The 14,220-nt window shown below is 48.4% G+C and overlaps 1 protein-coding gene across 7 annotated transcripts in view; it reads left to right on the top strand.

Annotated features, from left to right (window-relative positions):
* DLG4 (discs large MAGUK scaffold protein 4) overlaps positions 1-14,220 on the top strand; it is a 149,787-nt gene that overhangs the window by 86,683 nt on the left and 48,884 nt on the right. For 4 of the 7 annotated variants that reach the window (XM_061588712.1, XM_061588710.1, XM_061588711.1 and 1 more), the window contains one exon: positions 12,356-12,520. The exons of 1 other annotated variant lie outside the window; for it this stretch is intronic. In XM_061588712.1, the coding sequence (XP_061444696.1) occupies positions 12,515-12,520 (6 nt within the window). In that variant the 5' untranslated portion in view covers positions 12,356-12,514. Of the gene's footprint in view, positions 1-11,530; positions 11,573-12,355; positions 12,521-14,220 lie in introns of those variants that run through there. 2 more of the 7 variants (XM_061588713.1, XM_061588709.1) reach the window with 2 other exon arrangements.

Raw genomic sequence — 14,220 nt, 5'->3', positions numbered from 1 at the left:
GAGAGGGAGGTCTCTTGCAATTCATCCTCCCTTTTTAAAAAAAAAAAATACTGTCCATCTGATATCTCTGTGTCAGATATGCCTTTAAAATTCATGGAGATACCAAGGACGTATCTGGAAATCTTAGCTGTTCTTTTCCCAAGCTGCTATGTTAATGCAAAATCAACATAGAAGGAAGCTCTCGTGTTGTGAATAAAACAGGATTGTTTTGCTGGAAAATCCTAATTAAATTTCAAGCCCCCACGAGTTTTTCAGTTTTGACCCATTCCAGGCCAAAAATTGTGCATTTTTGTGATGGGGTAGGCGGGGTAGAAGGGGGAAAGTGAACTGTCTGCTCTGTTCATCAAGAAATGAACCACCTGGTGCTAGAGTGCGATGCCACATCCAACATTTCTGTCCTGCAGCCTGCCTTCAGTAAGATGATTTTGAAAAGCTGCATTGGCTACCAGTTAGTTTCCAGGCCAAATTCAAAGTTTTGACCTATAAAGCCTTATGCGGATCAGGACCCCAGTACCTCCAGGACGGCTCTCGCCACATGAACCAACCCAGACCCTGCATTCATCACCTGAGCCCTTCTTCATGTGCCCCCTTTGAGGGAAATCTGGAAGGTGGCAACATGAGAACAGGCCTTCTCAGTGGTGGCTGCCATTTGTGGAATGATCTCCCCAGGGAGGCACACCTGGCACCATCGCTGTTGTCTTTAGGTGCCAGGGAAAAATATTCTTTTTCACCCAGGCCTTGGAGGTTAATTGTCTGTCTGTTTTTAGTCAGGTAGGGAGGAGTTGGATTTGTTTTTTATGTAGTCCTATATATTTTAGGATGTTTTTATTCTTGCTTTGATATGTTTTTAATGTTGTAAATCGCTTTGAATTTTCAGTTTGAAAAAGTGACTAATAAATATAAATAATAATGAGAGATGGAGTTTTGATACCTGAAATTTATTCCAAATGATCAGGGGAACTTTACTGCAGAAATTGAAGGACATAGGATACAATTTATTTTGTTCATATCCCACCTTTCATTACATTCATATCCCACCTTTCTTACAAGGAGCTCAATGTGGCATTCCTGTTCCATTTTATCCTCACAATAGCCTTGTGAGGTAAGTTAGGCTGAGAGACTGTGACTGACCCAAAGTACACCGTGAGCTTCATGGCTGAGTGGGGATTTGAACCCAGGACTCCCAGCTCCTAGCTTGACTGGACAATATACCCTTAGCAACGGACATGTGCCCACTATTGCAAATTATTCATAGGGGTGGTATTTATTTCATTTTAAAATAAAAGAATCTCAGAGTAAGTCAAAACCTAAAATCATATTAAATTACATAACAAAGGAGCCACAATACAAAAAGCATTAGATGCCACTCTCCAAATAGCACACACACACTGGCATACAGGGATTTTGTTTTTTTCACCTGGCACAAAAACTAGCCAGGGTCTGTGTTTGTTTGAACATCCAGGGGAAGAGTTTCCACAATGGGCACAGAAAGAAGGAAGAGTCGAAGCCCAGCGGTAGAGCATCTGTCCTGCGTGCAGAAGGCCCCAAGTTCAATTCCCGCTAGCATCTCCAGGTGCCACTGGGAATGTCGCCTGCCTGAAGCCTGGAGAGTTGCTGCCAATCAGTGCAGATAATATTTAGGTAGTTGGACTGTTGGTCTGACAGCATCCTATGTTCCTGAAAGGGTGACCAAAAGATAGGGGGGGATTATAGAGATTGAACACAGGAAGCTGCGTTAAACTGAATCAGATCATCGGTCCATCTTCCCCAACCTGGTGCCCTCCATATCTATCTATCTATCTATCTGTCTGTCTGTCTGTCTGTCTGTCTGTCTGTCTGTCTATCTAATTTAACCCCCATCAGCCCCAACTAGCATGGCCTTATGATGTTCAGACTGATGGGAGATGTAGTCAAAAATATCTGGAGGGCACCATAAGAACATGAGCCTGCTGGCTCAGGCCAGTGGCCCATCTAGTCCAGCATCCTGTTCACACAGTGGCCCACCAGATGCCCCAGTGGGAAGCTCTCAACTGAGACCTGAGTGCAAGAGCAACTCTCCCCTCCTGCGGTTTCCAGCAAGTACACTGCCTCCAACAATGGAGGGAGGGCATGGCTATCATGGCTAGTAGCCACTAATAGCCTTATCCTCCATGAATTTGTCTAATCCTTTTTTTAAAGCATCCAAGTTGGTGGCCGTCACTGCCTCTTGTGGGAGCGAATTCCATAGTTTAACTATGCGCCGAGTAAAGAAGTACTTCCTTTTCTGGCCTGAATCTTCCAACATTCAGCTTCTTTGAATGTCCACAAGTTCTAGTATTATGAGAGAGGGAGAAGAACTTTTCTCTATCCACTTTCTCCACGCCATGCTTGATTTTATACTTCTCTATCAGGACCCCTCTTACTCCCCGCCTTTTCTCTAAACTAAGCAGCCCCAAATGCTGCAGCCTTTCCTCGGGTTGGGGACTGCTGTCCTGTCTCGTCATGCCTCCCTGAAGTGTCTCCTGCTTCCCTGTCCCCTGCCACCGGATCCTTTTCTCTGGAGATGCCAAGGGCTGAACCTGAGAGCTTCTGGGTGCAGAGCAGGCGCTCTGCTGCTGAGCTAGGGGGCTTCCCTCCTTTCGTGGGTCTCCAGGGTGGGGAAAAAACAGAAGAAGCGTTCTTGCCCTTCTCCCTCTTCTATGCTCAGGATGGGGAGCAGGAAGCCGTTCTTTCTACAACGCAGAATTCATTTAGGAAATTTGCTTCCTCAAAGTATGGAGGCGACCACTAGCGTAGATGGCTTCAAATAGGGATTAGACAAATTTTCGGAGGAGGAGAAATCTATTCATTGTTCTAGCCAGGATATGGCTAATGGAGCCTCCATTTTCAGTGGCAGTCTAGCCATGAAAACCGTTTACTGGGGAGCAGCAACAGGTTGGATGTTGTGGTAAACAGGGTGGTTGACTAGTTGGGCCCACCTTTTGGTCTGATCCAGCAGAGCTCTTCGAAAGAACATAAGCAGAACACTGCCGAATCAGAACAAAAGTAGATCTCGTCTTTCACCAACCTGGCACCCACCAGATGTTTTGTACGACAACTCCCATCAGCCTCAGCCAGCGGAGCCAGACGTGTCATCTGTATTCAGCTGAAGCCTTCGAATCAGGTTGAGAGTGAATGGTCGCCTCCTGAACCAGAAGGGGTTATTATATAACTGCTTCCAGCCAATCAGAAAAGCAAGCTGAGAGGGAGCCAATCAGACCCTGGAAAATCCTGCAACATGGCCGAGGAAGTGGGCGGAGTCCTCTGGTTTGGCAACCAAGCACTAAGACTATCCCAACTCTTAAGGTCCGCTGTTCTCATCCAGCCTTTGCACTCTGCTCCTCTAGACCGTTTTGACATCCTGCAATATTTTTTTTGTAAGCTGTCGGAGTCTGAAAAGCAACTCAGATCAATTTTCTCTCTCTCTTTCCATCTTCCTCTCCATTTGGGATTTGTTTCACAGAGGCTTTGTTCCTGTACGCAGCATGCCCACCGCATGTCAGGAACAGAGCTAATTAATGCCCTTTGCTCAGTGGAGTTTGTGTTGTTTTTGTTTTTGTTAATCAACTCCAGCGAGGATGTTCTATTCCTGTTAACAGGCAAGAAATTTGGCTTCCTGTGAAACTGCTGGGACTTGAAAGAGGAAAAATGAGACTTTGAAGGGTACTGAGCAGAAGGAACAGATGATGCCTTCATTTTTGCTTTCTCCCTCCATTTATACAACATGTCACTGCTGCGATTTGACAGTCATCTGGGGCCACTGGTGTGTGCCCACTAAGTACTTTACAGGACATAACTCTGGGGTGGTTCTGCCTAGCCAGTCCAAAGTATGATGGATCCAGAAGCTGAAGAGTGGGGCAAGCTTTTGGGTTTCACATAGCTCTTCCCTCTTTTCCTGGGAGGTCGTGGTGCTTTATGTAATAAACGTACCATCCTTTATCAGTTGTTGCGTTTACTTTCTCTCAGGGGTGTGGAACTTCTGGACCAGGAGCTAAATGTGGCCCCCCCAGGCCTCTCTGTGTGGCCCTTGGGGTTCTCTGCAGGCCACACCCCTCACTGATCTTGCTTCACACCCTCCGTGAGTGTTTTTGCATGGCTGGAATGCACCCTTGAACTCTGATGATGCCTCTTGTCTGGAGGGAAGACAGAGAGGGGTGTGTGACTGAGTTCAAAGGTGAAATTTACATTTGTTGCCCCTGGCATGTTTGCATCTGGCCCTTCCCAGATGAGGGAGTGGCCCTCGGGCCATAAAACGTTCCCCACCCAAAAGTTGGGGCTGATTATACACCAACATGATATCAAATGATTCGCTAGAAAAGACCATAATGCTGGGAAAAACAGCAGGGAGTAGAAAAAGAGGAAGGCCAAAGAAGAGATGGATTGATTCCATAAAGGAAGCCACAGACCTGAACTTACAAGATCTGAGCAGGGTGGTTCATGACAGATGCTCTTGGAGGTCGCTCATTCATAGGGTCGCCATAAGTCGTAATCGACTTGGAGGCACATTTTATTATTATTGTTATTATCATCATCATCATCATCATCATTGTTTATTTCTACCCCGCCTTTTGGCCAAAAGGCCCTCAAGGCAGCTTACAAAAAAATAAACACAAATATAAAAATACATAATAAAAAAAATACAATTTACAAAAAGCAGCAGTTACAACATCCAATAAAAATGCATTAACAAATCACATAACAACAACTACTGCAAGAAAAGGGTTCTGTTTGGATGACGTGATATTTGACTGGTCCTGGATGTTTTATGCAGAATATCAGGCCATGATCATGCACATAATACCAGTCAAATACTACATTTCTGTCCCCCTTGCGTCATCCCAAGCAGGAATACTTTTCTTGCAGAGGCAGTTGAAAGTTGCCGGATTGTTGATAATCACGTTGGTGCCACACGCGGGTGTGAATCGGCCCCAGAGGGAGACACTCTTGCTGGAGATTCAGCCCCATGCAACTTGTTTTCTCTGGATTAAATCCTCCTTCCTCAGCAATCTGCTTCTCTGTTCATCCGTGTTTCCAGGCAAAATGTGCATTTTTAAAACTCCCAGTTGTCCTGTGTTCTTAAAGGCTTCAGTGGCTGCTTTGCTCTAGAGGATTGAGCGGTGAGGCATCTCAGCCTTAATTATTTTCTTCTGCTTTGGGGCATCTTGATGGGGAGAGAGAGAGAGAGAAGGAACAAAAATTGAAAATGCGGATGAGCAAGGAGAGTCACTTTTCAAACACACCCATTCCATCCCTCCAATTCTGGGTTGCACACAGATTGCTCCTTTGCCGCTGGTGGCATCTTGGGGAATCCAGAAGGGAGTTAGCTGGCAATCCACTTTCCAACTGGAAAGGCCAGTTTATCATTGTTTGCATTTATTTAGAGCATTTGTACCCCACTCTTTAGCCAAAAGAGGTTCCCAGAGCAGCTTACGCACAATCAATTAGAACAAAACAGGCTTAGAATCTAAAATTACAGCCTTATTGATATTTTATTGATATATTATATGATATTTTATATGAAAGTGTTTTTTCAAGTATTTAAATAAAATAAAAAACACAACACACAGGGAAAAGGGGACAGGAGAGAAGAGAAAGAAAAGCAAACTCAGGTGCCACTTGTTAAGTAGCAGTTCTTAGAATGACAAGGTAGAACGGAAACATGTTCAGGGGCAAGCAGAACCTGATGGAGCATGTATTTCAGCAGAGCTTGATGGAATGAGCCTTCTGCTTCCCATCTCTCCCCCTGAGGCAGCCTCCTGGGAAGGCTGCTAGCCAGTGACAGTTGTGTGTTAAGTCATGGTGACGGTGGCCATTTGGGGGAACAGCCATGCCCAAAAGCAAGGCCCTAGCCCCAACAAGGTGAGTTGAAGCAGGCACCCCACAAGTGGCAGATTTTAAACCTTGAGAGGTGAGGTGGGACGGACAGATCTGACCCACTGGGGTAGAACCCAGCTTGAAGTTCTCCTGCGCAAGCCCCACAAAAGTGAATACCAGGAACTGTGCGAGAGCATGGGGTGGAGATGGTTGATGTTACTTAGTGAAAGGGAAAGTGCTTTGCATGTGCTCAGAGGAACTCTTCTTTACTGGACACTTGCAGGTGCTCCAGGTGTTGGGGAAACACCTGGGGGCTGAGCCCTGTGGAGTACCTGGTCGAACTAAGCCCACATTAAGCCCAATTCTGAGGTTTGTTGAACCCAGCCCAGGGAGGAAACGTCAGCTTGGGAGCTGGCAATGTGTAGAGATTCAGGAGCAAGTTAAGGCCAGCAAAAATGGCCTTCAATGTGGCAGCACTTGCCTTTTGGAAATCATGGGAAGCTGCCCTCCTGAGTCAGACCATTGGTCCACCTAGCTCAGTATTGTCTACACTGACTGGCAGCAGCTCTCCAGGATTTCAGAGACAGAGCTTTGTCCAGCTCTGCCTGGAGAAAGGGACTGAACTTGTGACCTTCGACATGCAAAGCCGGTGCTCTGCCACAGACACGTCCCTCCCCTGCCCACTGATATTAGGCAGGCACCTTTGCTGCACTGTTTTCGGTACCTGCTCAAACCTTTTTGTTCAAGCAAGCCTACCCATACGTGTAAATCTGAGGTGTGTTTTAACATGTTATTTTATGAACTTCTGATTTTATTTTGGAAACTTTTAAGACTAACTTAACATCTGTTTTTTTTAATCAGCAATTTTAATATACATTTTATAGTTTATATAAACCACTTAGAGGTTTTGATGGTTAAGCAGTCTTTAAACCTTGTTAAATGAAATATATGAATAGATGGTGCCACAGTGAAGCCTTATAGGTTGTTGTGCAGACATAAAAGTGTGTGTGGGGGGGAGAAAGGCTTGCTATGAGTCTTGATAACATCTGCAATTGTGTGTGTTGGAGTGGTGACCTGCAGCCTAGAATGCTAACATCTGGGCACTATGTTGGTTCCCTTTTGAACAGCTGGTATAGCCCAGTGGGGAGGAGAGCCTGGCTGGGAGTCCAGAGTCTGTGAGTTCAAATCCCCGCTCGTGTCTCCTGGGTGTAAAAGGCCAGCTAAAGATCACCCCACAGTGAGTGGCTCAGGGGTTACGTTCTCTGTCACCTGTGCAGCCGTGGGCAAGCTGCAGAGTCCCAAGGAGCCCAGTTGCCCCTCAGCTGGCAGTTGCGGACAAGGAAGGGTCTGGCTTGTGCAGCTGTGGCAAGCTGAGCAGGCCCTAGCCAGGTGTGGAGGACTAGCCGCAGAGGGAGGCAATGGGAAACCCCCTCTGAATACCGCTTACCATGAAATCCCTATTCATAGGGTTGCCATAAGTCGGGATCGACTTGAAGGCAGTCCGGTTCACTTTTGGCCTCTTGGGGGCTTCTTCCCCACCTCTCCATTCAAGCTCTGAAGTTCATGCCTGTCACACACAGCAGTTCCATTGATCTCAGAGGTTTCCAAAAAGTGTTCACAATTTTAATTACAACAAAATACCAAGTTGTTGTTTTTTTAAATGTGGGGTTTTGGGGGGGGAAGACTTTGACCACTGCTCTGTCTTGCCTGCACCAACCTTCCCCAACCTGGTGCCCTCCAAACATTGTGGACTTGCAGCTCCCATCGTCCCTGGCCATGTCAGCTGGGGTGGATGGAAGTTGTAGCATCTGAAGGGCCTTGGGTTGGGCACCTTTGATCTGCTCTGACAGGCAGCAGCTCCTTGTAGCCTTGTACCTTCCCATGAACGGTGCCCTGGCCCTTTTAAGTGGAGGTGCTGTCAGGGATCGAACATGAGGCTTTGTGTGTGCAAAGGTGGTGTTCTGCCACTCACACTTTTCCCCAATGCCCATCCCAGTTCCATTATACCAGCCTACACCAGCCTGGTGCCCAATAGTGGAGACTGGTGGCTCTGACACCAGTGGAGCAGTGAACCCACTCTGGATTTTAGTCTGAACTTTCAAGTACTGGGAACTTTCAAGTGAACCTGCTCTGGGTTTTCGTCTGGACTTTCAAGGAACTGTCTAAGGTGCTGAATCCTATCCCCACCCCCCCAAAAAAAACAACAACCCAGTTCAGCAGTGTGGACAGCTCCATTAAGGTTTGAACTAAAACCTGGGGTGGATTCATTGCCCCACTGACATTGGAGCCACCAGCCTCCACTGCTGCCAGATGTTTTGGACTACAATGGATGTGCTGACTGGGGCTGATGGGAGCTGTAGTCCAAAACATCTGGCAGGTACCAGCTTGGCGAAGACTACATTATACAAAACTCAGAACTGGGCAATTCATGTTCCTCTTTTTTTGTTTTAAAGTAAGCCCAATATGATTCTCTCTTGTAAACTGGAGAATGTCAGTAAAATAACTTCCAACCTTTGGCAATGAAGGGCTATAGCTCTGTGCCTGGGCATCTGCTTGCATCCTTCAGTCCCAATGGCATCTCCAGGTAGGGTCAGGAAAGATTCCTGCCTGAAATCCTCGGGAGCCACTGCCAGTCAGTGTAGCCAGAACTGAGCCAGATGGGCCAGTGGTCTGACTCTGTATATCTCTAAACTACATTATTGTAAAATGTTACACCATCATGCTGTTACTTGCAGGTGCAGTGGCCAAGCATCTTACAAAAAAAATCCAACAAAATTGGCAGCGGGGGGGGGCAGAGCTCAGTGGCAGGAGGCCTGGAGCATGGTGGGCACAGTCTAGGTCTTGGTGTCACCAGGTGGTTGAGAGGCTGGTCTTGAAGATCCGTGGGGAGGGGAGGGAGGGGAGCTCTGATGACCCGTGGGGGGGTGGAACAGGGAAAGGTTCTGTGACCCTTGGGGGGATACAACAGGGAAGAGCTATGGCAAACCATGTGGGGGAGGGGGGCTTTGACGATGGTGGGTGGGGTTGGCAAGTGAAGCAAATGGGTGGAGCCCCTAGTAATGCATAAGAACATAAGAAGAGCCAGCTGGATCAGGCCACTGGCCCATGTAGTCCAGCACCCTGTTCTCATAGTGGCCAGTGCAGCTTCTGATGGTCCTATAAAAGTGACACATGCGAAACATACCCATGCTATTTTTTTAAAAAAAACCTTCCCATTAGTCTACCTTGCTCATCAGGGTCTGCTCCCAACCACCAGCACTTCCCCAACATTGTGAAGATTTTTTCTTAGGCAGCTGCGGAGATTTTTTTTTTTTTTTAATCAAAGCTGGGGATGTTGGGGATTGAATCAGACCTTTCGGGGGCAGAGGTGGTGGCACTCTGCCATTGATCTTTGGCTTCAGGGCTAGAACAGTTTCCTGCCCACTGGGGCTCCCAGTCCAAAGTGTGACTGTAGGAAAGACAATAGTGAATGAAAGGGGAGAGCAGAGGCAAGAGACGATTATTTTACCTTTGTTATTAAGAACATCAGAAGAGCCTGGCTGCTGGACCCGGCCCAAGGGGGGCCATCTAGTCCAGCCTCCTGTCCTCACAGTGGCCAGCCAGATGCCCCAAAGGGAAGCCGGCAAGCACCACCTGAGCACTCCCCCCTCCTGCGGGTTCTAGCAACTGGCATTCAGAAGCATGCCTCCTCCGTCAGGAGGGTCAGAGCATAGCCATCGTGGCTAGCAGCCATTGATAGCCTTCTCCTCCATGAATTTGTCTAATCCTCTTCTAAAACCATCCTAGTTGGTGGCCATCATGCCTCTTAGAGAAGCAAATTCCATCATGTAACTATGTGCTACCATGTGATTCTTATTCTGTTGGTTGCTGTTAGCATCTATTATGGATGCACCGCCTCTGAGCAGATTCCCAAAGCAGCAGAAAAATTAAAACATGGCAATTTGCAATCAAAAACAGTGAACCGTAGAGCCCAAACTATGCAACGTCTATCAAGAAAAGAAAAGCCAGAATCAGCCGAGCGGGAGAGAGGGTCGATTTGGATTAAATTCCTCCCTGAGTGTGATTTATGTGTGAGTGTGCCTGAGAAGGACAGAAGGAAAAGGTGGAGGCAGGAGATTGACACACACACACGCTTCCTGGCGGTTTCATGTGGTGACATCTATGGCTTTTCATCCTGCTTGCTTGCGTGCAAAACTGCTGGGGCATGGGCTGAAGTTTTTTCAAAGAAGGGGTCTTGCCTCTGCGGCCTGTCTCAGTATTGTAGCCGGCACCCCACAAACTCCCTTTAATGCTAATCTCAGTCCTGATGGGAATGGCTGCCTTCTGGTGAGGGAAAGACACTTTGCACTTGCCCAGAGGCACTCTTGACTTCCACAGTTGTTGGTATTATTATTACTATTACTATTACTATTATTATTATTATTATTATTATTATTATTATTATTATTATCTGCCTTTCCTCTCAAAAGGAGCCCAGGGCATTAAACAACAAGTTCTATAAGCTGAGCCCTAGCATACCAAACAGGCTCAGAGGCTAAAAACTGGCATGGATTTGTCCTCTGTGCTGCCCACAAAGGGGGTGAATTTTCAAGCGAGATACTTTTTGTGTGTTGAAAGTTTTTTTTTTTAAAAAAAAATCATAACCCTCAATCTTGGGGGGGGGGAGAGGGGGAATCTGCTGTGGCCCTCTTGATGTTGCCGGGCCCCTATCAGCCCCAGGTAGTCAGGAATGATGGTAGCTGGAGCCCCCCACATTTTATTTATTCGTTCTGTTTATATCCCACCCCCCATTTCCCCAAGGAGTTTAAGGTGACATATGTGATCCTCCCCCTCCCCACTGTGTCTTCGCAAAAGCCCTGAGAGGTAGCTTAGGGCAAGAAGCAGTTGCTAGCCTTGTCCAAGGTCACCCAGTGAGCTTCATGTGGTTTTGAATCCGGGTCTCCGAGGTCCTAGTCCAACACTCAAACCACTACATCCCTACTGACACCCTAGAGGGCACCGTGCTCTTCCCATCCCTGCACTGGAGGTACACCAACATTTATTAACATCGTTCCATTTCATGCCTGTTTCAGCTTTCATGGCTTCCTCTCAAGGAATCCTGGGAGTTGTATTCCGGCGAGGTGCAGAGATTTATCTGGTATAGAGAGCCCTGTTTCCCTTCCAGAGGCCTACATTTCCCAGAGTTCCCTGGGCACTGGGCATCAGCCCCTGCTGATGGGATTATTATTTGTAATCCAAAACCACTGCAGAGCACCCGGGTGGGAGAGGCTACTCTATTTTCAGTCCTCAGTTCCGGTTAGAGGAGGCAGGCTCCCCCTTGCAAATAGCTATGGCTTTGGGGTTTCTATACAGTAGGGTGGGGGGGGCGGCTCAGGGGCAGGAGCTGTACATAAGAGGGTCTCCTGCTTCTTTGCCAAAGATTTGGTTCTTCTGGGTCAGGGGATTTGCTGGAATACATGCAGACTTTGGCACAGGTAAAGCAAGGAAGGAATTGGGTCCAGCGAGGGAGCTAGCAGGATCGGAGCCAGGTCAGGATGTGGGTCGTAAGGCTCGCTTTTAGTGGCAGGGTTGGGAGGGGAGTGTCAAGGAAGTGGATAAGGCTCAGGAGGAATTCAGCAGCAGGGCAAAAAAGATGTAATCCAAATTTCCTAGATGGCCATGTCAGAGTCTTAGTAGCCTGACCAACCTGAGGCTCTTTCTAGCCCCCATATTTATCGAGGAGAAGGTGGCAACAGCAAAGGTACAAATCAAGGCAGGTGGAACAAATAGGCAGGTGCCTTCTTTTTGCCTCCTCTGCCAGATCCTGAACTGCACAGTAGACAGAAATTCAATAGGCAAAAGTCCCGCCATTGCCACATCTCAAGGAACGCAATCCCTGTTGGATTTCAGCAGCTGTCGTGTAGCTGTTTAGGGGCACGGGGCCAACAAAATGGCCTGCCAGCAGCTGCTTCCTTTTGCAAAGGCTTCTGGGAGGGGAGGCTCAAGGCCAAGCCAGCAAGATGGGTCTCAGCTGTCACCCTGCTCTGGGTTCAGGAGGTGAGGCTTGGGGGCCGAACCTGACACAGCGTGTTCCTGCTCCCGTAGCATCCAGTAACATAGTGGCAAATTCAGAAGTCCCTTCATGTTAATTATAGCCATGCCCCCTCCCTGGGTTTGTTTGTTTTTTGCTGTGGGGTTGAGAATGAGATCCTTGATAATGACTAGGAACCAATAAGCATAAAAGAGGAGAGTGTTGGCTACTGAGAAGAGTCTTCTCAGTGTTTGACTCACCTCCTTTCACCCTCATTGGTTCCAATCCGCAGGAAAGGACAAGGGAGCATGTTAGAAGACTCTTCTCAGTGGCTAACACACTCCCCTTTCATGCTGATTGGCTCATAGGATGCTGGAGACAGAGGGACCCTGCTCCCCAAAAAAGTAAAGGGTTTAAGCCCCCCTGAGACCCCGGACGACTACCCCCCTGGTCGCATCTGCCAGGGTGCTGGGGCGTGCCATAGTGCTGACGCTCTGCCCTCTTCCCTTTCAGAAATATCGTTACCAAGATGAAGACAGCCCCCCGCTGGAGCACAGCCCCGCCCACCTCCCCAACCAGGTAAAGGCCCCCGAGCTGGTCCACGTGGCGGAGAAGAACCTATCCCAGATCGAGAGCGTCCACGGCTACGTGTCTCACTCGCACATCTCCCCCATGAAGGTAGGAACGGGGGGCGCGGGTGCCCCGGCCAGGAGGAGGGGACACCATCCTGCTGCGGCTACTGCTGCTGCGGGTGCACCTGCCCCCCCGCCCACCCCTGCCACACGCACACGCCCTCCACCATGCTCACACCCACCCTGTGACCTGTACCGGAGCCCGTGGGCGCCACTGTCCACGTTGGCAGCATGTGTGTCTCGTGCTGGAGAGCAGAAGGGGCAGTTTGCCCACCATACGTACTGTAGGTGGAGTGTGATTTTGCTGTCTTTGGTTGCGAGTGGCAGACTTCGATGTTTCGAGAGGCGCATAATATCTTTCGGAAGGATATGTGACGCTGTCGCCGCTTCTGTGTGTGGGATTATTGTTTGTGCACGTGTGTGTGTGTGAGTGTGCATTGCTTCACATAGTATGTAGTGGCTAATTAGCGTCTGCCACCAGTTGTATGTCTCTAGGGAAGTGGGCGCCAGTTCCTTAAGAACTAGGGTAGCCTTTGCTAACCTGGACTACAACTGCCATCAGCCCCCAGCCAGCGTGCTGGCTGGGGGCTGATGGGAGTTGTAGTCCAAAACGTCTGGAGGGCACCAGGTTGGAGAAGCCCGAAACAGACCCAAACCCTTCCTTCTCTATGTGCCATCACCTCACATCACTTTTCAAAACACACCTACATGTGCCTGTAAAATGTAGGCAAACTTTGGCTTTGGCAAAAGGAATATTGTGATCACAAGTGACCAACAGTGACCATCTTGAAACATCTGCATGTGCTCAACGAAGCCCTTGTGGTATTCCACAAGTGCTGGTGAGTGTGATGGTTTTAGGGTGCAGGGTGTTATTTGGGCATCTCCGTATACCTTTCTGGACATGCTCCAGTTGCACACATCTTCCGTGCGAGTCTGGTGGTTTTGGAATCCGTGGGTCTTTAATGTGTCTGTTAGTTACTGTGAGTGTTGATGGCTTATTGGTGTGCCGGTGTCTTTCGTAGATGTGAAAGGAGCACACTCTCCCCACACACCTCGACTGGAGTTCTTCCCCTGAAACGGGGGGGGGGGAGTCTCCTTCAAAGGAGTGCTTGTTCAAGACTCACTTGTTGTGGTTTTTTTATTACATTCATATCTCACCTTTCTCCCAAAGAGCTCAAGGTGGTGAACATGCTTCTCCCCTTCTCCATTTTATCTTCACAACAACCTGTAAAGTGGGTTAGGCTAAGAGCCTGTTACTGGCCCAAATTCACCCAGTGAGCTGCATGGCTGAGTAGAGATTGGAACCCGGGTCTCCTATGTCCTAGTCCAACACTCCATGCCACCCTGGGCTCCTGCTGGGGGGACGGGTGGGATAAAAAATCAAACACACACACTCTAACCACTGCACTGTTATGGAAATAGGCAGAGCAATTTAGCAGTCTGAGCTTGGAGTATGCCAGTATGTGTACTTACCTAAGTAGCTGGCTTTTACCCTGCATTTAGATCACTAAGACTTATGGAAATGGAGTGCCTTCAAGTCGATCCCGACTTATGGGCGACCCTATGAATAGAGTTTTCATGGTAAGTGGTATTCAGAGGGGGTTTGCCATTGCCTTCCTCTGAGGCTGAAAGGCAGCGACTGGCCCAAGGTCACCCAGTGAGCTTCATGGCTGTGTGGGGATTCGAACCCTGCTCTCCCAGGTCGTAGTCCAGCACTTTAACCACTACACCACACTGCCTCTCCCC

Source organism: Rhineura floridana, chromosome 11, assembly GCF_030035675.1.
Source record: "Rhineura floridana isolate rRhiFlo1 chromosome 11, rRhiFlo1.hap2, whole genome shotgun sequence".
In the NCBI taxonomy this organism is placed as follows: domain Eukaryota; kingdom Metazoa; phylum Chordata; class Lepidosauria; order Squamata; family Rhineuridae; genus Rhineura; species Rhineura floridana.
Note: the sequence above shows the minus strand (reverse complement) of the source record. Positions and strands in the feature narration are given on the sequence as shown.